Genomic DNA, 23,722 nt, shown 5'->3' with positions numbered 1-23,722 from the left:
TGCCATATGAGTTCTGTTATACTCAGACACCATTCAAACAGTTTTAGAAAACACAAAAGTTTCTATCCAAATCTACTAATTATATGCATATTCTCGTTTCTGGGCAAGAGTAGTAACCAGTTTAAATCGGGTACGTTTTTTTTATCCGGCCGTGCAAATACTGCCCCCTAGCCCCAACAGGTTAATGAAAGCATAAAGATGCCATTTATTAGTTACATTGTTTTAGTTTGAACGTGCGGACTGGCACTAAGAACAGAACAGCGGGAACGTTTCCCTCATCAGCGCTATTATTACTGCAATGCCCCTTAAAGTGTAAAAAGGCATTTCTTGATTATGGGGTGAGACATTGTTACTAATTTGTAAATAAAGCCACTTTGTTATTTAGAATTATTTATTTCTGTTTTTAGAGAGAGAAACCAAAAACCTACAGTCGTCTCATGGGTCTCCCAGTCGAGGCCGGCACGGGTATTGAACCAGCATCTGTAGCAACACAGATTGCACAACGATACAGTGTCTTAGACCGTTGCGCCACTCAAGCGCTGTACAACATGACTGGTCGGGAGTGGCCTACAGTACTACAGTAAGAGCAAAAGAATCCTAATAAAAACCTCAGTGTAACAACAGTTGTGCACAATTATCAGTTTCTATTTAGGTTTATGTCGCCCATTCACTGTCAGCTAGAGACACAGTAGGACCCAAAAGCACAATCAGTGCTCTAACTCCCCCTTGCGCTGGTCTGGAGCTATGAAGTGGGGACGCAGGGTACCATACTAAACCACAAATTACCTCTAAATCCCGCAGCGTAAGCTCGCAACTTTTAAAGGAGGAACCACTAAGTCTAGGACAAGAATACCGACAACTGCCTGAAACATCTGTCTATGCGACAACCATGGGTACGTACGCCTGACGTATCCATTATGAACACAACCAGACTTTCTGTCGATTGACTCTCCAGCAGATGGACCTGTGACCACAGAGAGACAAGACATACACTCGTAAATATGTAAATTGCAATTTATTTTCGAATAAGCGGTCATTCATGTAAAGTGTTAGCTGATAACTACACTCATAGAAATTGCTGAGGTTCCCCCTCTTGAGCGCTCCACACCCCCTTTCCTTTGTCTACTAAGCCATCATACCGATTTTAGCACACTAAGTACAATGTGTTAGTAACCAATATCTACTATTTGTTTTTGTATTTCTGTGATTATTTAGTTAGTAAGTAAATAATTAAGCCAATTTGTGTATCGCTGATTCATCATTTAGGCTAGGGTCCGTGCAGATATCCAAGGGTTTGCGACGTTCAGTAACTGATGAGGTATTAATGATACATTAATAGAAGACTAATCGATAAGATATGACAGTATCTGATGAGTCGATTCAGGAAATAGACTCTAAACATTTTCCCGTGGTGCCCCGACTTCCTAGTTAAAATGTAATATTGTCATTCAAAGAATTATAGATTAACATCTCGTGAATGCAACCGCATTGCCAGATTTAAAAATAACTTTACTGGGAAATCACACTTTGCAATAAACGAGGTGCTATGCTCAGAAAAATAGGCTAGGCGATACAGGTTAGCGCCATCTTGGAACCATCTAAAATCAAATATACTATTGTAAATATTCCCTTACCTTTGATTATCTTCATCAGAAGGCACTTCCAGGAATCCCAGGTCCACAACAAATGTAGTTTTGTTCGAAAAAGTTAATAGTTTATGTCCCAATAGCTCCTTGTTAGCGCGTTCCGAAGGCTACTCATAATGTACGAGGCGCGCGGGACTTGTCGTCACGAATGTGCAGAAAATATATATTTACATTCGTTCAAACATGTCAAACGGTGTATAACATAAATCTTTAGGGCCTTCTTCAATCAGAGCTTCAATAATATTCAAGGCGGACGATTGCATTGTCTTACTAAACGTTTCGGAACGAGAGGGTAACCACGGGCGCCCGCGTCATAGTAGTAATGGCCAACTTTCCAGGCCTCTCGTTCGGTCAGTGTTTACCGGAGAAGACTCAAACCACTTTGTAAAGACTGTTGACATCTAGTGGAAGCCTTAGGAAGTGCTAAATGAATCCTAACTCATGGTGTGTTTCATAGGCAAAGTGTTGAAGGTGATTCCACAAATCAGATTTCCACTTCCTGCATGGAATCTTCTCAGGTTTTAGCCTGCCATATGAGTTCTGTTATACTCACAGACACCATTCAAACAGTTTGAAACTTTAGGGTGTTTTCTATCCAAATCTACTAATTATATGTATATTCTAGTTACTGGGCAGGAGTAGTAACCAGATTAAATCAGGTACGTTTTTTATCCGGCCGTGCAAATACTGCCCCCTAGCCACAACAGGTTAACCTGTTGAGGCCAGGGGGCAGGATCTAATCCCGGTATTGGGATTCATTGTCATGTGACCATGGCGGGGAATTCAAAACTGCAAGAGTAATCATTTCAAATAATCAACTATTTTCCTCCATTTGAAAGATATATCTCCTAAATCTAACCACGCTGTCCGATTTTCAGAGGCATTACGGAGAATGCATAAAGTTAGGTTATGTGAGGAGAGTACATTGACAATAGCTGCGTGTAATGTTTAGCCAATTCAAAGAAGGGCATCAACAGACAGAAAACTAGCTAGAATTATGCACTTACCTTTGACAATCTGCATCAGATGACACTCATAGGACATTATGTTATACAATACATGCATTTTTAGTTCCATCAAGTTCATATTTATATCCAAAAACAGCATTTACAGTCGCGGTGAAATTCAGAATTTTTTTCGGCTCGAATGCACCCAGTGAATCCAGCATTACAAATCACGGAATTACTATTCGAAAACATTGGTAAATTATAATATTGTCATTCAAAGAATAATATATTATCATCTCGTAATTGCTACCGAATGGCCAGATCTCAAAATAACTTTACTGGGAAATCACATTTTGCATAAACTGGGTACTATGCTAACAACAATAAGCTATATGCTAAGCTAAGCTAAGCTATACCGTTAGCATTAGCATCATCTAATATCGATAATAACATTCTAAATATCCCCTTACCTTTGATTATCTCCATCAGAAGGCGCTGCCAGAGATCCCAGGTCCAGAACAAATGTGGTTTCTTTTGACAAAGTTCATAATTTATGTCCAAATAGTTAGCGTTCAGTAGGCTCCCACAAAATGAGGTGGGCAGTGTAAAGTCACGTCGAAAAGCTAAAGAAAACCTAGTAAATAATCTATTTACGTTTGTTTAAACATGTCAAACGTTGTTTAGCATTAATCTTTTGGTCCATTTTTAACGTGAAACATCAGTAAACATCGGTAATATTTTCACACAACCTATCAAGTGTCTAGAATAAACGATAATGACAAAGACACTCTTCTCAGATTCATGCGCAGGCGCAAAAAATGAAGTGATGACGTGTCAACTTGTAAGCTTTCTAATTCGGTCTGTATTCATGACAGATGCTTCCAACAACTTTCTAAAGATCGTTGACATCTAGTGGAAGCCGTAGGAGTTGCGAACTGAATCCTTTCTCACTGTGGTATCTTTAAAACAATGACACTAAATAGTACAGTCACAAAATTCTCATTTTTTTAAATCTATTTTTCACAGGTTTTTGCCTGCAATATGAGTTTTGTTATACTTACAGACACCATTCAAACTGTTTTAGAAAATTCAGAGTGTTTTCTATCCAAACCTAAACAATAATATGCATATTCTAGCTTCTGAGTTGGTGTAGGAGGCAGTTAAAAATGCGCACATATTTTTTTCCAAAATTCTCAATACTGCCCCCTAGCCCGTAGAGGTTTTAACAATGTTTTCGAATAGTAATTTTGTAAATTGTAGCGCTGATTCACCGGAATTATTTGAGGGAAAATATTTTCTGAACGTCACGCGCCGATGTAAAATGCTGTTTTTATATATAAATATGAACTTTATCGAACAAAAAATGCATGTATTGTGTAACATGATGTCCTAGGAGTGTCATCTGATGAAGATTGTCAAAGGTTAGTGCTGCATTTAGCTGTGTTTTGGATATTTGTGATGCATGCTAGTTGCTTTGAAAATGGCAGTGTGATTATTTTTGGCAGGGTACTCTCCTAACATAATCTAATGTTTTGCTCTAAAGCCTTTTTGAAATCGGACAACGTGGTTCGATTCAGGAGAGGTGTATCTATAAAATGGTGTAAAATAGTCATGTTTGAGAAATTGAAGTTATAGCATTTATGAGGAATTTGTATTTCGCGCGACGCGATTCCACTGGCTGTGGACCAGGGTGGGATGCAAACGTCCCACGTTGCCCAGACAGGTTAATTCAAGTTTACATGATTGGTTTAATCACTTAATAATAATCACATATAGAGAATTGATTTGATAAAATAAGTCTTCACATTTAATGATAGTCCAGACACGAGACAGTGCAGTTGCAGAGAGAACGGTTTATGACTTTCGTGGCCGGAGTCTTTGGCATTTTTTTAGGGCCTTCCTCTGAGAACGCATGCTATAGAGGTCCTGGATATCAGGGAGCACGACCCGAGTGATGTGCTGGGCTGTACGCACTATCCTCTGTAGCGTCTTGCGGTCGGATGCCAAACAGTTGCCGTAGCAAGTGGTGACGCAGCCAGTCAAGATGCTCTCAATGGTACAGCTGTAGAACTTTTTATAGATCGGAGGACCTATGCCAAATCTTTTCAGCCTCCTAAAGGGGAAGAGGCATTGCCATGCCCTCTTCTTGACTGTGTTGGTGTGTTTGGACCATGATAGAACTTCAAGTTCCTTGGACACCAAGGAACTTGAAGTTCTCAACCCACTCCACTACAACCCCACCAATGTGAATGGGGGTTGTGCACTGGCCTCCATTTCCTGTAGTCCACAATCAGCTCCTTTTTGTCTTGCTGATGTTGAAGTAGAGGTTGTTGTCCTGGCACCACACTGCCAGCTCTCATTGTCATCGGTGATCAGGCCTACCACCGTTGTCGTCGGCAAACTTAATGATGGTGTTAGTTGTGTGTGGCCACGCAGCTTTGGGTAAACGGGGAGTACAGGAGGGGACTAAGCTCACACCCCTGAGGGGCCCAGGTGTTGAGGGTCAGAGTGGCGGATGTGTTGTTGCCTATCCTGTCCCATCAGGAAGTCCAGGATCCAGTTGCAGTGGGAGGTGTTCAGTCCCAGGGTCCTTAGCTTAGTGATGAGCTTCGAGGGCACTAAGCTTTTGAACGCTTAGCTGTAGTCAATGAACAGCAGTCTCATGAAGTTGTTCCTTTTGTCCATGTGGGAAAGGGCAGTGTGGAGTGCAATAGAGATTGCATCATCTGTTGATCTGTTGTGGCGGTATGCAAATTTCAGTGAGTCCAGGGTATCTGGGATGATGATGGTGGTGTTGTGAGCCATGACCAGCCTTTCAAAGCATTCCATGGCTACTGATGTGAGTGCTATGGGGCAATAGTAATTTAGTTCTTTGCCACATGGATTATGTTGGTCTGTTTGAAACATGTAGGTGTTACACACTGGATCAGAGAGAGGTTGAAAATGTTGTGGCGAAATCCTGCGCAGAGCCTTCACCGTGCGCTGCCACTTTAAGAGTGCAGCAGCAGTGAGGAAGAAGGAAATAAAGATGGCTCTTCCGGCTCTGTGTAGGAACTCTCGGTTGACACGGCAGTTTTGAGTGCACGTGCAACTCTGCAGAAGTCTTCCTTAGTTTCAGCGTGTTTAGTTTATAAAAGTTATACGTTTGATCGCCTTTGTTATCGTGCTACTCCTGATGAGTTGGAATCGTTCTATCCTCTGATCACATGGATTACTAGCAACATTGTTGCAAGCTTTTGTCAAACAAACAACCAAGGATTGTGTCGGACTGACGAATACACGTTCAAGCCTGGATCCAACCGATAAGCCAATTTCTCTTTCTATCGCCTCCAGTGCTTTACACTGAAATAATTGCTCTCTTTGTGCTGCACTCCCTTTTATGTTCAGGCAATAGTAGGTGACGAAACGGGAAATGCACAATGTTGCCCAACACTAGCTTGGTATATTCCAGTGACTAGTTATATTTATAAACTAGTTGCCAACATAATTAGAGCAGTAAAAATGCATGTTTAGTCATACCCGTGGTATACGGTCTGATACACTACGGCTTTCAGCCAATCAGCATTCAGGGCTCAAACCACCCAGTTTATGAATTCAGGGCAATAGTAAAGGGCTTACATGTGTTCCATATATATATATACTGTATGTTACAGGAGAAGGTCAATTTGGGAAATGTATACGTTCCCCGTAACAACAATTCAAATTCAGTGTATGTTTAACCTTGGTGCCTTTCAGGTTTAACCTCTTACATCTAGACGTTCCTCTAGCGGAACACCTGCTCCAATATACAATGATGGGCGTGGCGCGAAATACAAACTCCTCTCAAATCCGAAAACTTCCATTTTTCAAACATATGACTATTTTACAGCATTTTAAAGACAAGACTCTCGTTAATCTAACCACACTGTCCGATTTCAAAAAGGCTTTACAGCAAAAGCAAAACATTAGATTGTCAGCAGAGTACCCAGACAGAAATAATCAGACACCCATTTTTCAAGCTAGCATATAATGTCACAAAAAACAAAACCACAGCTAAATGCAGCACTAACCTTTGATGATCTTCATCAGATGACAACCCTAGGACATTATGTTATACAATGCATGCATGTTTTGTTCAATCAAGTTCATATTTATATCAAAAACCAGCTTTTTACATTAGCATGTGACGTTCAGAACTAGCATACCCCCCGCAAACTTCCGGTGAATTTACTAAATTACTCACGATAAACGTTCACAAAAAACATAACAATTATTTTAAGAATTATAGATACAGAACTCCTCTATGCACTCGATATGTCCGATTTTAAAATAGCTTTTCGGTGAAAGCACATTTTGCAATATTCTCAGTAGATAGCCCGGCATCACAGGGCTAGCTATTTAGACACCCAGCAAGTTTAGCCTTCACCAAACTCCGATTTACTATTAGAAAAGTTGGATTACCTTTCCTGTTCTTCGTCAGAATGCACTCCCAGGACTTCTACTTCAATAACAAATGTTGGTTTGGTCCAAAATAATCCATAGTTATATCCAAACAGCGGCGTTTTGTTCGTGCGTTCAAGACACTATCCGAAGTGTAAATAAGGGTCACGAGCATGGCGCATTTCGTGACAAAAGATTTCTAAATATTCCATTACCGTACTTCGAAGCATGTCAACCGCTGTTTAAAATCAGATTTTATGCCACTTTTCTCATAAAGCGATAATATTCCGACCGGGAAAGCGTGTATACGTACAAAGAGAGAGAAAATAAAAGCATGCTATCCCCTCGTGCACGAGCCTGAGTCTCATAGTACTGTTACTGGCCACTATCCAAACGAGCTAATGTTTTTCAGCCAGAGCCTGCAAAGCCACGATTCAGCTTTTTGCCGCCTTCTGAGATCCCATGGGAGCCGTAGGAAGTGTCACGTAACAGCAGAGATCCCCTGTAATGGATAGAGATAATCAACAAGGGCAAGAAATGGTCAGACAGGGTACTTCCTGTACAGAATCTTCTCAGGTTTTGGCCTGCCAAATGAGTTCTATTATACTCACACACCATTCAAACAGTTTTAGAAACTTCGGAGTGTTTTCTATCCAAAGCTAATAATTATATGCATATTCTAGTTTCTGGGCAGGAGTAATAATCAGATTAAATCGGGTACGTTTTTTATCCGGCCGTGAAAATACTGCCCCCTAGCCATAACAGGTTAACTGATAAAATGTCCAATTATAATCACATGGCAGGCAAGTCACCAAGTTCACTCAAATGATCGATGTTCAGCTCTGGCAAACAGGCTACACTCTAGGCTGTCTCTTCTGCTGATGTGTGTCTGGTAGCGGTACAAAAATCTTTCTCATTGTCATGGATTATTGTACACAGCCCATCTGTAAATAGCCCATCCAACCAACTACCTACCTCATCCCCATATATATATTTTTTTCTGCTCTTTTGCACACCAGTATTTATACTTTGCCATACTCATCTGAACATCTATCACTCCAGTGTTAATTGCTAAATTGTAATTACTTCGCCACTATGGCCTATTTATTGCCTTACCTCCTTAGTTAATTTTCACACACTGTATACGGATATTCTATTGTTATTGACCGTACGTTTGTTTATCCCATGTGTAACTCTGTTTGTGTTGCACTGCTTTGCTTTATCTTGGCCAGGTCGCAGATGTAAATGAGAACTTGTTCTCAACTGGCATACCTGGTTAAATAAAGGTGGAATATATATATTTTTTTTATATTGACGGGCCATTGAATATTTCAGAATCTAGACCAAGCTAAACCTTTGTTCTGTCTGGATTGTTTGTAATTGATGAGTACATCGATGCCTTCTACAGGTGCAGTTTGGCCATGCTGGAGCCTGTGCTAATCAGGCCTTTGAAACGGCAGTGGCTAAGAACCAAGCTCTGAGGGATGCTGGAGCCTTTGTTCCCAAGAGCTTTGACGAACTGGGCGACGTCATCAGGTAACTGTCAATCAACACAGATACTGTCACCATGAAGACAGTACTGCTCTGAAGACGGGGTCATCAATTTGAGACTTTAAAGTGCTTCAGACACGCTCAAGATGAAATATAATGAATGAGTTTTGGTTTATTTCTTTTGAGTAATGTTTTCAGTAGCTTAAAAGGTCAATTCAATTGAGCACTTCAACTCATTATTCTAGCCATCAAATGCATCAATAGCCTAATATCGAGCCGTCTCTGTGAACCAGTGCTTGTGCTAGAGAGGTTTGAAAATTGCTGTTTGAGTGTCTTGGTTTCATTTCGGCATATGCGTCATGAAATTACAAAATTATACTAAAAGATCTGTCCATGTTAACTTGAATTTGTGCTTCTGGGTTATAACAGGACAGTGTATGATGAACTGGTGGCCAATGGAACCATTGTTCCCGCTCAGGAGGTTCCACCCCCAACTGTGCCAATGGACTACTCCTGGGCAAGGGTAAGAAGACCTAGTATTCTACCTTCAAAATAACTGAATATACCTTCAGAAAGTATTAATACCCCTTGACTTATTCCTAAATTAGCCTTCCCTGTAGCTCAGTTGGTAGAGCATGGTGTTTGCAACACCAGGGTTGTGGGTTCGATTCCCACGGGGGGCCAGCACAGGAAAAAAAAAATTAAAAAAAATGTATGAAATGTATGCATTCAGTACTGTAAGTCGCTCTGGATAAGAGCATCTGCTAAATGACTAAAATGTAATGTAAATGTAAATTTGTTGTTACACCATGAATTCAAAATAGATGAAATTGACCCGTAATAACCCTTAATGACAGCGATTTTTTAAAAATATTTTTGCATATGTATTTAACATGAAATACAGTATCTAATTTACATAACTATTCACACCCCTGAGTCAATACATGTTAAAAATCACCTTTGGCAGCAATTACAGCTGAGTATTTCTGGGTAAGTCTCTTAAGAGCTTTTCACACCTGGATTGTAGAATATTTGCTCATTATTCTTTAACCTCTCTGGGCCAGTGGGACGTTTGCGTCCCACCCTAGTCAACAGCCAGTGGAATCGCGTGGTGTGAAATAAAATTGCCTCAAAAATGCTATAACTTCAATTTCTCAAACATATGACTATTTTACACCATTTTAAAGATAAGACTCTCGTTAATCTAACCACGTTGTCCGATTTCAAAAAGCCTTTACAGCGAAAGCAAAACATTAGATTATGTCAGGAGAGTACCCTGCCAAAAATAATCACACAGCCATTTTCAAAGCAAGCATATATGTCACAAAAACCAAAACCACAGCTAAATGCAGCACTAACCTTTGATCTTCATCAGATGACACTCCTAGGACATTATGTTATACAATACATGCATGTTTTGTTCAATCAAGCTCATATTTGTATCAAAAAACAGCTTTTTACATTAGCATGTGATGTTCAGAACTAGCATACCCACCGAACACTTCCGGTGAATTTACTAAATTACTCATGATAAACGTTGACAAAATACATAACAATTATTTTAAGAATTATAGATACAGAACTCCTTTATGCAATCGCTATGTCAGATTTTAAAATAGCTTTTCGGCGAAAGCACATTTTGCAATATTCTGAGTACATAGCTCGGCCATCACAGGGTAGCTAATTTGACACCCACCAAGTTTGGGGCTCACTAAACTCAGAATTACTGTTAGAAAAATTGGATTACCTTTGCTGTTCTTTGTCAGAATGCACTCCCAGGACTTCTACTTCAACAACAAATGTTGTTTTGGTTCCAAATAATCCATAGTTATATCCAAATACCTCCGTTTTGTTCGTGCGTTCAGGTCACTATCCGAAGGGTAACGCGCAAGCGCATTTCGTGACAAAAAATGTCAAAATATTCCATTACCGTACTTAGAAGCATGTCAAACGCTGTTTAAAATCTATTTTTATGTGATTTTTCTCGTAAAATAGCGATAATATTCCAACCGGGCAACGTTGTATTCATTCAAAGACTGAAAGAAAAAAATGGAGAAGTCTCGATGAACGTGCATCTCAGTCTCACTGTCCCCAGGCTGACCACTTACAAACTCAGCTGCTGTACTTTGCCCAGAGACAGCAGACACCCCATTCCACTTTCTGGCGGCTTTAGAGAGCCAATGGAAGCCTTAGAAAGTGTCACGTTACAGCACAGATGCTGTATTTTCGATAGAGATGCAACAGAAGGACAACAAATTGTCAGACAGGGCACTTCCTGTATGGAATCTTCTCAGGTTTTGGCCTGCCATATGAGTTCTGTTATACTCACAGACACCATTCAAACAGTTTTAGAAACTTTGGAGTGTTTTCTATCCAAATCTACTAATTATATGCATATTCTCGTTTCTGGGCAAGAGTAGTAACCAGTTTAAATCGGGTACGTTTTTTTATCCGGCCGTGAAAATACTGCCCCCTAGCCCCAACAGGTTAACAAATTCTTCAAGCTCTGTCAAATAGGTTTGTTGATCATTGTTAGACATTTTCAGGTCTTGCCGCAGATTTAAGTCAAAACTGTAACTTGGCCGCTCAAACATTTAACTGTCTTTCTGTTAAGCAACTCCAGTGTAGATTTGGCCTCGTGTTTTAGGTTACTGTCCTGCTGGAAGGTGAATTTGTTTCAGTGTCTGGTGGAAAGCCGAATGAACAATGTTTTCCTCTAGGATTTTGGCTGTGCATAGCTCCATTCCATTTATTTTTTTATTATGCAAAAACTCCCCAGTCCTTAATGATTACAAGCATACCCATATCATGATGCAATCGGCACTAAAGGTTACATTTATGATTAAAAATAATGGGGAGAGGTACTCAGTAATGTGTTGAATTGGATTTGCCCCAAGCATAGCATTTTTTTTTTTATCCAGTATTATTTTAGTGCCTTGTTGCATGTTTTGGAATATTTTTTTATTCTGTACAAGTTTTTCTTTTTACTCTGTCAATTAGGTTAGTATTGTGGCGTAACTACAATGTTCTTGATCCATCCATCCATCCTAACTGTTTTAAAGTCACAATTTAGGCTTGCCCTATCAAAGGGGTTGAATACTTATTGACTGAAGACATTTCAACTTTTCTTTTTTTTTTATTAATGTGTAAAAAAAAATCAAACATAATTCCACTTTTACATTATGGGGTATTGTGTGTAGGCCAGTGACAAATCTAAATGTTATCCATTTTAAATTCAGGCTGTAACACAACAAAATGTGGAAAAAGTGATTGTTTTTTTTGCTGTGTAGGTGTAAATATAGGCAGCATTAATGGTTCTGTTGGATCATGGTACTGGTAAAACCAATGTGTTGAATTTCCCCAGGGTACTGGCATCAGAGCTTGCTTCATTCTTTATCTTCTTCGCCAAGACGCTAAACTTACGCACTGAAGAATGCTTTTAGCTGAAACGTTTGTGTATTATTATAAAACACTAAAAACAAACATGCTCTTTAACAATAGTAGAAGTTGTGGACCTTCTGAATTTTTTGTGGATAACCTCTATTTACAAGAAACCGTTTGGGAGACCATAATGGTTTTCCATTCCATTTCCTTGTTTAGGTAATCTGCAGTTGCTACATCTATTTTTTTTAATTTACTTTAAAATTAATGGTACCCATTTGATTCTTGAAGAATATAAGTTATACATGCCTCGTGCTTAGTTCAACTCTTACCCCATCATAACCCAAAATACAGTATAAGCTTGTTTTACCTCTTTTGTTTTTAAACAATTTAAATATAAACAAACTCTGTATAGCCTCAAAACATGGTTAAAACTATACTTTTGATATCATGGATGAATAATCTTTGTATCCATAGCCCTCTCCATGAGTTTGAGTGGTTACATTTCTCCAGCCCCATCCCTCAGCTGTTTCTCAAATCAGTGGAAGGGTGAATGCTTTGTTATTATTGGGACTGCAGATTGCCCCTTTAACAAAACCATATCTATTGTCTTTCCTTCTGTCTCCCTAGGAGCTGGGTCTGATCCGCAAGCCCGCCTCCTTCATGACCAGCATCTGTGACGAGCGCGGCCAGGAGCTCATATACGCAGGCATGCCCATCACCGAGGTGTTCAAGGAAGAGATGGGCCTGGGAGGCGTGCTGGGCCTGCTCTGGTTCCAACGCAGGTGAGAGTACAGTCTGGCCCCCTAGCAAAGAGACAGGAGTCCGTTCTGTTTGGTCAGTGACTAATGAACTGGACGCTAGTATACACATTGCAGTATCTTCCAGGTCTGAAGTCCTGTTGCTCGTCTGCTCCCTGCCGCTAAATTAATTAAAAAAATATATATTTATTTCACCTATATTTAACCAGATAGGCTAGTTGAGAACAAGTTCTCATTTACAACTGCGACCTGGCCAAGATAAAGCAAAGCAGTTCGACACATACAACAACAGAGTTACACATGGAATAAACAAACATACAGTCAATAATACAATAGAAAAGGTCTATATACAGTGTGTGCAAATGAGGTAAGATAAGGGAGGTAAGGCAATAAATAGGCCATGGTGGTGAAATAATTACAATATAGAAATTAAACACTGCAGTGATAGATGTGCGTGCAAGTAGAGATACTGGGGTGCAAAGGAGGAAAATAAATAACAGTATGGGGATGAGGTAGTTGAATGGGCTATATACAGGTGCAGTGATATGTGAGCTGGTCTGACAGCTGGTGCTTAAAGCTAGTGAGGGAGATATGAGTCTCCAGCTTCAGTGATTTTTGCAGTTCGTTCCAGTCATTGGCAGCAGAGAACTGGAAGGAAAGGCGGCTGAAGGAGGAATTGGCTTTGGGGGTGACCAGTGAAATATACCTGCTGGAGCGTGTGCTATGGGTGGGTGCTGCTATAGTGACCAGCGAGCTGAGATAAGGCGGGGCTTTACCTAGCAGACTTATAGATGACCTGGAGCCAGTGGGTTTGGCGACGAATATGAAGCGAGGGCCAGCCAACGAGAGCATACAGGTCGCAGTGGTGGGTAGTAAATGGGGCTTTGGTGACAAAACGGATGACACTGTGATAGACTGCATCCAATTTGCTGAGTAGAGTGTTGGAGGCTATTTTGTAAATGACATCGCCGAAGTCATGGATCGGTAGGATGGTCAGTTTTACGAGGGTATGTTTGGCAGCATGAGTGAAGGATGCTTTGTTGCAAAATAGGAGGCCGATTCTAGATTTAATTTTGGTTTGGAGATGCTTAATGTGAGTCTGGAAGGAGAGTTTACAGTCTAACCAGACGCTTAGGCATTTGTAGTTGTCCACAAATTCTAAGTCAGAACCGTCCAGAGTAGTGATGCTGGACGGGTGGGCAGGTGTGGGCAGCGATCGGTTGAAGGGCATGCATTTAGTTTTACTTGCATTTAAGAGCAGTTGGAGGCCACGGAAGGAGAGTTGTATGGCATTGAAGCTCGTCTGGAGGGTTGTTAAGTGTCCAAAGAATTACCAGAACTATACAGAATGGTGTCGTCTGCGTTAGACATGGATCAGAGACTGACCAGCAGCAAGAGCGACATCATTGATGTATACAGAGAAAAGAGTTGGCCTGAGGATTCAACCCTGTGGCACCACCATAGACTGCCAGAGGTCCGGACAACAGGCCCTCCTATTTGCCACACGGAACTCTGTCTGAGAAGTAGTTGGTGAACCAGGCAAGGCAGTCATTTGAGAAACCAAGGCTGTTGAGTCTGCCGATAAGAATGTGGTGATTGACAGAGTCGAAAGCCTTGGCCAGGTCGATGAATACAGCTGCACAGTATTGTCTCTTATCGATGGCGGTTATGATATCGTTTAGGACCTTGAGCGTGGCTGAGGTGCACCCATGGCCAGCTCGGAAATCAGATTGCATAGCGGAGAAGGTACGGTGGGATTCGAAATGGTCGGTGATCTGTTTAACTTGGCTTTCGAAGACATTAGAAAGGCAGGGCTAGACAATCTGGACACACCCTGCTCATCTTGTATTTTTATTCTAGATCTTGTCACAGATTCCCTGTTGATGCGTGTCAGAGTTTTAACGAGATGACTAGCTTCATTTTTATCCCCGACATCATTACCATTAGGAACTGACTTTTACATTTGAATAATTTCGCAGACACTCTTATCCAGAGCGACTTACAGTAGTGAGTGCAATTTTATAGGTCTGTAGCAGTTTGGATCGAGTGTCTCCCCCTTTAAAGAGGGGGATGACCGCGGCAGCTTTCCAATCTTTGGGGATCTCAGACGATGCGAAAGAGGTTGAGCAGGCTAGTAATAGGGGTTGCAACAATTTTGGCGGATCATTTTAGAGCGTGTCCAGATTGTCTAGCCCGGCTGATTTGTAGGGGTCCAGATTTTGCAGCTCTTTCAGAACATCAGCTATCTAGATTTGGGTGAAGGAGAAATGGGGGAGGCTTGGGCAAGTTGCTGTGGGGGGGATGCAGGGCTGTTGACTGGGGTATGGGGTAGCCAGGTGGAAAGCATGGCCAGCCGTAGAAAAATGCTTATTGAAATTCTCGATTATTGTGGATTAGAGGTCGGCCGATTTTAATTAGGGGCCGATTTCAAGTTTTCATAACAATTGGTATTTTTGCACACTGATTTGCCTTTTTATTATTATTATTTTTACATTTTTATTTAACTAGGCAAGTCAGTTAAGAACACATTCTTATTTTTAATGATGGCCTAGGAACTGTGGGTTAACTGCCTTGTTCAGGGGCAGAACGACAGATTTTTACCTTGTCACCTCGGGGATTCGTTTTTGCAACCTTCCGGTTACTAGTCCAACGCTCTAACCACCTGCCTTACATTGCACTCCACAAGGAGCCTGCGTGGCAGGTTGACTACCTGTTACGCGAGGGCAGCAAGAAGCCTAGGTAAGTTGCTAGCTAGCATTAAACTTATCTTATAAAAAACGATCAATCTTAACATAATCACTAGTTAACTACAAATGGTTGACGATATTACTAGTTTATCTGGCGTGTCCTGCGTTGCATATAATCGATGCGGTGCCTGTTAATTTCTCATTGAATCACAGCCTACTTCGACAAACGGGTGATTTAACCAGCACATTTGCGAAAAAGCGCTGTCGTTGCACCAATGTACCTAACCATAAACATCAATGCCTTTCTTTAAAATCAATACACAAGTATATATTTTTAAATCTGCATATTTAGTTAATATTGCCTGCTAACATGAATTTCTTATAACTAGGGATGTGACGTTGTGTTACTTCTCTTGCGTTCCGTGCAAGCAGTCAGGGTATATACAACAGTTTGGGCCGCCTGGCTCATTGCGAACTGTGTGAAGTCCATTTATTCCTAACAAAGGCCGTAATTAATTTGCCAGAATTGTACATAATTATGACATAACATTGAAGGTTGTACAATGTAACAGGAATATTTAGACTTAGGGATGCCATCCGTTAGATAAAATACGGAGCGGTTCCGTATTTCACTGAAAGACGAAACGTTTGATTTCGAAATGATCGTTTCCGGATTCAACCATTTTAATGACCAAAGGCTCGTATTTCTGTGTGATATGTTATAATTAAGTCTGATTTGATAGAGCGATGGTAGGCACCAGCAGGCTCGTAAGCATTCATTCAAACAGCACTTTTGTGCCTTTGCCAGCAGCTCTTCGAAATGCTTCAAGCATTGTGCTGTTTATGACTTCAAGCCTATCAACTCCCGAGATTAGGCTTGCGTAACCGATGTGAAATGGCTAGCTAGTTAGCGAGGTGCACACTAATAGCGTTTCAAACGTCACTCGCTCTGAGACTTGGAGTAGCTCTTCCCCTTGCTCTGCATGGGTAACGCTGCTTCGAGGGTGGCTGTTGTCGATGTGTTCCTGGTTCGAGCCCAGGCAGGAGCGAGGAGAGGGACGGAAGCTATACTGTTACACTGGCAATACTAAAGTGCCTATAAGAACATCCAATAATCAAAGGTATATGAAATACAAATCGTATAGAGAAATAGTCCTATAATAACTACAACCTAAAACTTCTTATCTGGGAATATTGAAGACTCATGTTAAAAGGAACCACCAGCTTTCATATGTTCTGAGCAAGGAACTTAAATGTTAGCTTTTTTACATGGCACATATTGCACTTTTACTTTTCCAACACTTTGTTTTTGCATTATTTAAACCAAATTGAACATGTTTCATTATTTATTTGAGGCTAAATTGATTTTATTGGTGTATTATATTAAGTTAAAATAAGTGTTCATTCAGTGTTGTTGTAATTGTTTTTATGTATTTGTAATAATGACAATCAGCCGATTAATCGGTATCGGCTTTTTTGGTCCTCCAATAATCGGTACCGGCGGTGAAAAATCATTATCGGTCGACCTCTATCGTGGATTTATCGGTGGTGACAGTGTTTCCTAGCCTAAGTGCAGTGGGCAGCTGGGAGGAGGTGCTCTTATTCTCCATGGACTTTACAGTGTCCCAGAGCTTTTTGGAGTTTGTGCTACGGGATGGAAGTTTCTGTTTGATAAAGCTAGCCTTTGCTTTCCTACCTGCCTGTGTATATTGGTTCCTAACTTCCCTGAAAAGTTGCATATCACAGGGGCTATTCGATGCTAATGCAGTACGCCACAGGATGTTTTTGTGCTGGTCAAGGGCAGTCAGGTGTGGAGTGAACCAAGGGCTATATCTGTTCCTGGTTCTACATTTTTTGAATGGGGCATGCTTATTTACGATGGTGAGGGAAGTACTTTTAAAGATTAACCAGGCATCCTCTACTAACGGGATGAGGTCAATATCCTTCCAGGATACCCGGGCAAGGTCGATTAGAAAGGCCTGCTCGCTAAAGTGTTTTAGGGAGCGTTTGACAGAGATGAGGGGTGGTCGTTTGACCACTGACCCATTACGGATGCAGGCAATGAGGCAGTGATCACCGAGATCCTGGTTGAAGACAGCAGAGGTGTATTTGGAGGGCTGGTTGGTTAGGATGATATCTATGAAGGGGCACGTGTTTACGGATTTGGGGTTGTACCTGGTGGGTTCATTGATAATTTGTGTGATATTGAATGCGTCAAGCTTAGATTGTAGGACGGCCGGGGTGTTAAGCATGTCCCAGTTTAGGTCACCTAACAGCACGGGCTCTGAAGATAGATGGGGGGCAATCAATTCACATATGGTGTCCAGGGCACAGCTGGGGGCAGAAGGTGGTCTATAGCAAGCGGCAAAGGTGAGAGACTTGTTTCTGGAAAGGTGGATTTTTAAAAGTAGAAGCTCAAATTGTTTGGGCACAGACCTGGATAGTACGGTCATGGCCAAACGTTTTGAGAATGACACAAATATACATTTTCACAAAGTCTGCTGCCTCAGTTTATATGATGGCAATTTGCATATACTCCAGAATTTTATGAAGAGTGATCAGATGAATTGCAATTAATGGCAAAGTCCCTCTTTGCCATGCAAATCCTAAAAAACATTTCCACTGCATTTCAACCCTGCTACAAAGGACCAGCTGACATGTCAGTGATTCTCTCGTTAACACAGGTGTGAGTGTTGACGAGGACAAGGCTGGAGATCACTCTGTCATGCTGATTGAGTTCGAATAACAGACTGGAAGCTTCAAAAGGAGGATGGTGCTTGGAATCATTGTTCTTCCTCTGTCAACCATGGTTGCCTGCAAGGAAACACGTGCCGTCATCACTGCTTTGCACAAAAAGGGTTTCACGAGCAAGGATATTACTGCCGGTAAGATTGCACCTAAATCAACCATTTATCGGATCATCAAGAACTTCAAGGAGAGCGGTTCAATTGTTGTGAAGAAGGCTTCAGGGCACCCAAGAAAGTCCAGCAAGCACCAGGACCGTCTCCTAAAGTTGATTCAGCTGCGGGATCGGGGCACCACCAGTACAGAGCTTGCTCGGGAATGGCAGCAGGCAGGTGTGAGTACATCTGCACGCACAGTGAAGCAAAGACTTTTGGAGGATGGCCTGGTGTCAAGAAGGGCAGAAAAGAAGCCACTTCTCTCCAGGAAAAACATCAGGGACAGACTGATATTCTGCAAAAGGTACAGGGATTGGACTGCTGAGGACTGGGGTAGTCATTTTCTCTGAATCCCCTTTCCGATTGTTTGGGGCATCCGGGGAAAAAACTTGTCCGGCAAAGACACGGTGAGCGCTACCATCAGTCCTGTGTCATGCCAACAGTAAAGCATCCTGAGACCATTCATGTGTGGGGTTGCTTCTCAGCCAAGGGAGTAGGCTCACTCACAATTTTGCCTAAGATCGCCGCCATGAATAAAGAATGGTACCAACACATCCTCCGAGAGCAACTACTCCCAACCATCCAGGAACAGTTTGGTGACGAACAATGCCTTTTCCAGCATGATGGAGCACCTTGCCGTAAGGCAAAAGTGATAACTAAGTGGCTCGGGGAACAAAACAACGATAGTTTTGGCCAGGAAACTCCCCAGACCTTAATCCCATTGAGAATTTGTGGTCAATCCTCAAGAGGCGGGTGGACAAACAAAAACCCACAAATTCTGACAAACTCCAAGCATTGATTATGCAAGAATGGGCTGCCATCAGTCAGGATGTGGCCCAGAAGTTAATTGACAGCATGCCAGGGCGGATTGCAGAGGGTCAACACTGCAAATATTGACTCTTTGCATCAACTTCATGTAATTGTCAATAAAAGCCTTTGACACTTATGAAATGCTTGTACTTATGTATTCCATAACATCAGTACTTAATACTTCAGTATTCCATAACATCTGACAAAAATATCTAAAGACACTGAAGCAGCAATCTTTGGAAATTAATATTTGTGTCATTCTCAACTTTTGGCCACGACTGTAAGACAGAACTCTGCAGGCTATCTCTGCAGTAGATTACAACTTCGCCCCCTTTGGCAGTTCTATCTTGTCGGAAAATGTTATAGTTAGGGAAATTTCAGGGTTTTTGGTGGTCTTCCTAAGCCAGGATTCAGACACGGTTAGGAAATCTGGGTTGGCAGACTGTGCTAAAGCGGTGAATAAAACAAACTTAGGGAGGAGGCTTCTAATGTTACCATGCATGAAACCAAGGCTTTTACGGTTACAGAAGTCAACAAATGAGAGCGCCTGGGAAATGGGAGTGGAGCTCGGCACTGCAGGGCCTGGATTAACCTCTACATCACCAGAGGAACAGAGGAGGAGTAGGGTAAGGGTTCGACTAAAGGCTATAAGAACTGGTTGTCTAGTACGTTCGGAACAGAGAGTAAAAGGAGCAGGTTTCTGGGCACGGTAGAATAGATTCAAGGCATAATGTACAGACAAAGGTATGGTAGGATGTGAATACAGTGGAGGTAAACCTACGGATTGAGTGACAATGAGATAGATATTGTCTCTAGAAACATCATTTAAACCATGTGAGGTCACAATAAAGGGTTAACTAAGGCATATTGAGCAGGGCTAGAGGCTCTACAGTGAAATAAGGCAATAATTACTAACCAAAACAGCAATGGACAAGGCATATTGACATTAGGGAAAAGTATGCGTAGACGAGTGATCATATAGGGGTCCGGTGAGACAGCTAGCGGGCCGGGGCTAGCAAGCTAGCAGAAGGGCCTTAGAGGGACGTCGCGACGGAAGAAGTCTGTTGTAGCCCCCTCGTGCTGTTACGTCGGCAGACCAGTCGTCATGGATCAGCAGGGCTCCGTGTGGTAAAAGGTATTTGATTGGCCAGAGATTTCTCACACCTGAGTTGTGTTCATTAGGCACCAAACGGAAGAAAAAGGACTGACACCTGAAAGGATTACCTGGACCTTTTTTACCTTCAAATTTTGGGTTTCTGTTGCAAAACATTTTCCGTTGCGTGCCCGTATGAATGAACACAAACCTGGTTACCCAATGCACACTCCACTTTGGTGTTGTGCACTGACATGGCCCCATCACTTCTCCTCCCTCCAGTTATCATCCCACATCTTGATTTTTCCCTAGGTTACCGCGCTACGCCTGCCAGTTCATTGAGATGTGCCTGATGGTGACTGCAGACCATGGGCCCGCCGTGTCTGGTGCCCACAACACCATAGTCTGTGCCCGTGCCGGCAAGGACCTAATCTCCAGCCTGACATCCGGCCTGCTCACCATTGTGAGGACACACACACACACATACACACACACTCTGTGTGACTTCCTGAAATCTAATTTGAAAATGCAACAAGTCCAGATACCATTAGTATCTATCCAATGGCTTCCATACCTCTCAGATTAAAGGTCTTGAAGGAAGGGAATGAGAAAAAGGAAGATTTCAAAGACCATAGCATTAGTTTAAGACTCTCTCCAGCCAAGATCTTTGGCTGGAGAGAGTTTCCACCATTTGTTAAATTTATGCAAGAATCTGTGTAAGTTCAGGAAAAGGGTGGAGAATTTGGATGTAGCCCACTACTGGGAATATACTTTGTTGATATTGTTTCCCAGGGGGACCGCTTTGGAGGAGCTTTGGATGCTGCGGCCAAGCAGTTCAGCAAGGCATTCGACAGCGGCATGCTGCCGATGGAGTTTGTCAACAAGATGAAGAAGGATGGCAAGCTGATCATGGGTATTGGGCACAGGGTCAAATCGGTGAGCAGTAAATTACAAGGATTTAAATATAGCTACATTTCCAGTTAATTTGAACAATTCCATCTCAATTTGTTTGACTGAGCATATACTAACACAAATATAAACGCTACATACAACAATTTCAAAGATTTTACTGAGTTACCGTTCATATAAAGAAATCTGTCAATTGAAATAAATTCATTAGGCCCTAATCTATGGATGTCACATGATTGGGAATTCAGATAAGCGTCTGTTGGTCACAGATGCTGTACCTTTAAAAAAATGGCTCTCACAATAAGCCTCAGGAGCTCGTCACGGTATCTCTGTGCATTCAAATTCCCATCGATAAAATGCAATTGTGTTCGTTGTCCATAGCTTATACCTTATACCATAACCCCACTGCCACCATGGGGCACGCTGTTCACAACGTTGACATCAGAAAACCACTCGCCCACACGTCAGTGGTCTGTGGTTGTGAGGCCGTTGGACGTACTGCCATTGGTAGAGAAATTAACTTTAACAGCTCTGGTGGACATTCCTGCAGTCAGCATGCCAATTGCACCTTCCCTCAACTTGAGACATCTGTGGCATTGCAGTGCATTCGAAAAGTGTTCAGACCCCTTTTAGCCTTATTCAAAAATGGATTAAATCGTTTTCTCCCCCTCGATCTACACACAATACCCCATAATGACCAAGCGAAAACAGGTTTCTCGAAATGTTCGTGCATTTATATATATTTTTTCTTCTGAAATATCACATTTACAAAAGTATTCTGACCCATTGCTATGAGCTTTGAAATTGAGCTCAGGTGCATCTTGTTTCCATTAATCATCCTTGAGATGTTTCTACGACTTGATTGGAGTCCACTTGTGGTCAATTCAATTGATTGGACATGATTTGGAAAGGCACACACCTGTCTATATAAGGTCCCACAGTTGACAGTGCATGTCAGAGCAAAAACCAAGCCATGAGATCGAAGGAATTGTCCGTAGTTGTCCGAGACAGGATTGTGTCAAGAGACAGATCTGGGGAAGGATACCAAAAAATGTCTGCCTCATTTAAGGGTCCCAAGAACACAGTGGCCTCATCATTCTTAAATGGAAGAAGTTTGGAACTACCAAGACTCTTCCTAGAAATGTCCGCCCAGCCAAACTGAGCAATCGGGGGGAGAAGATCCTTGGTCAGGGAGGTGACCAAGAACCTGATGGTCACTCTGACAGAGCTCTAGAGTTCCTCTATGGAGATGGGAGAACCTTCCAGAAGGACAACCATCTCTGCAGAACTCCACTAATCAGGCCTTTTATGGTAGTGGTCAAACAGAAGCCACTCCACAGTAAAAGGAACGTGACAGCCCGCTTGGAGTTTGCCAAAAGGCACCTAAAGACTGAGCATGAGAAACAAGATTCTCTGGTCTGATGAAACCAAGATTAAACTCTTTGTCCTGAGTGTCACGTCTGGAGGAAACCTGGCACCATCCCCTACAGTGAAGCATGGTGGTGGCAGCATCATGCTGTGGGTATGTTTTTCAGTTGCAGGGACTGGGAGACTAGTCAGGGTCGAGGGAAAGATGAACGGAGTAAAGTACATAGAGATCCTTGACGAAAACCTGCTCCAGAGCACTTGGGACCACGGACTGGGGCAAAGGTTCACCTTCCAACAGGACAACAACCCTAGGCACGCAGGAGTGTCTTCGGGACAAGTCTCAATGTCCTTGAGTGGCCCAGCCGGAGCCCGGACTTGAACCTGTTCGAACATCTCTGGAGAGACCTGAAAATAGCTGTGCAGAAACGCTCTCCATCCAGCCTGACAGCGCTTGAGAGGATCGAGAGAAACTCCCCAAATACAGGTGTGCCTAGCTTGTATTGTCATACCCAAGAAGACTCGAGGCTGTAATCACTGCCAAAGGTGCTTCAACAAAGTACTGAGTAAATGGTCTGAATACTTTTGTAAAAGTAATATATATTTATTTTTATGAATTCATGACTGACCTCCTTGATTCAATCTGTAATGTCTGACTGATTAAATTATGACAGGCTATTTTATCAAATCGATTACCTAACGTTTGATTACGTGATTGAATTAAACCATGCAACAATTAACTTGTTAATAACCTGGGGCACCACGGAAGAGTGTTTATAGAGCTGCTGTCTTCCGAATAAACTCTTAAAGATCTGAAGATCTTTTATATCAATTGCCACCTTCTATCGGTCTCATTCTGATTGTCTTAAGTACTTGGTTATCTTCACGAACCCGGGCAAACAAATTGTTTCAATTATTTATTTTCTAAATAATAATATTTTCTAAATAATCACACAGAATTACATATACACAGGATGGATCATACATCGATTACTAATCATGTCATAAAAGGAAAGGTCCCTAGCGGACTAAACCGATATGACGGCTGATTACGCAAAGAAAGGGAGTTGGGTTTGAATGAAAGAGCGGGAAGACTGAGGAACAAAAGGATTGGGTCTCTATCGGACCTTGAGAAGCTATGCTACCGTTAATACAGAATCTTATACATTCTAATAACCGCCCGTTCGGAAAAGGAAAATGCAAGATGTATATTTACACTGAGCTGCGCTTCGATAAATGGGTCGAAGATGGAAGACTGGTTTGTCCAGCAGAGATCACCTTTGTCCTTTGACGAATCTTTCTGGTCGTAGTGT

General features: G+C 41.8%; 1 protein-coding gene and 1 long non-coding RNA gene across 5 annotated transcripts in view; one reads left to right on the top strand and one right to left on the bottom strand.

Annotated features, from left to right (window-relative positions):
• Positions 1 to 23,722, top strand: part of LOC115201007 (ATP-citrate synthase) — a 110,636-nt gene that overhangs the window by 66,604 nt on the left and 20,310 nt on the right. For all 4 annotated transcript variants that reach the window (XM_029764193.1, XM_029764192.1, XM_029764194.1 and 1 more), the window contains 5 exons: positions 8,421 to 8,548; positions 8,933 to 9,026; positions 12,515 to 12,669; positions 20,448 to 20,598; positions 20,928 to 21,071. In XM_029764193.1, the coding sequence (XP_029620053.1) occupies positions 8,421 to 8,548; positions 8,933 to 9,026; positions 12,515 to 12,669; positions 20,448 to 20,598; positions 20,928 to 21,071 (672 nt within the window). The remainder of the gene's footprint in view (positions 1 to 8,420; positions 8,549 to 8,932; positions 9,027 to 12,514; positions 12,670 to 20,447; positions 20,599 to 20,927; positions 21,072 to 23,722) is intronic.
• LOC115201008 (uncharacterized) lies at positions 6,300 to 7,863 on the bottom strand. Its single transcript, XR_003879668.1, has 2 exons — positions 7,784 to 7,863; positions 6,300 to 6,335 (listed from the first exon to the last, which is right to left on the bottom strand). It is a non-coding gene; the product is annotated as an uncharacterized LOC115201008 (long non-coding RNA).

This window comes from Salmo trutta, chromosome 10 (genome assembly GCF_901001165.1).
Source record: "Salmo trutta chromosome 10, fSalTru1.1, whole genome shotgun sequence".
Lineage (NCBI taxonomy): Eukaryota > Metazoa > Chordata > Actinopteri > Salmoniformes > Salmonidae > Salmo > Salmo trutta.
The sequence above is the reverse complement of the archived record's forward strand: the minus strand, read 5'-3'. Positions and strand labels throughout refer to the sequence as shown.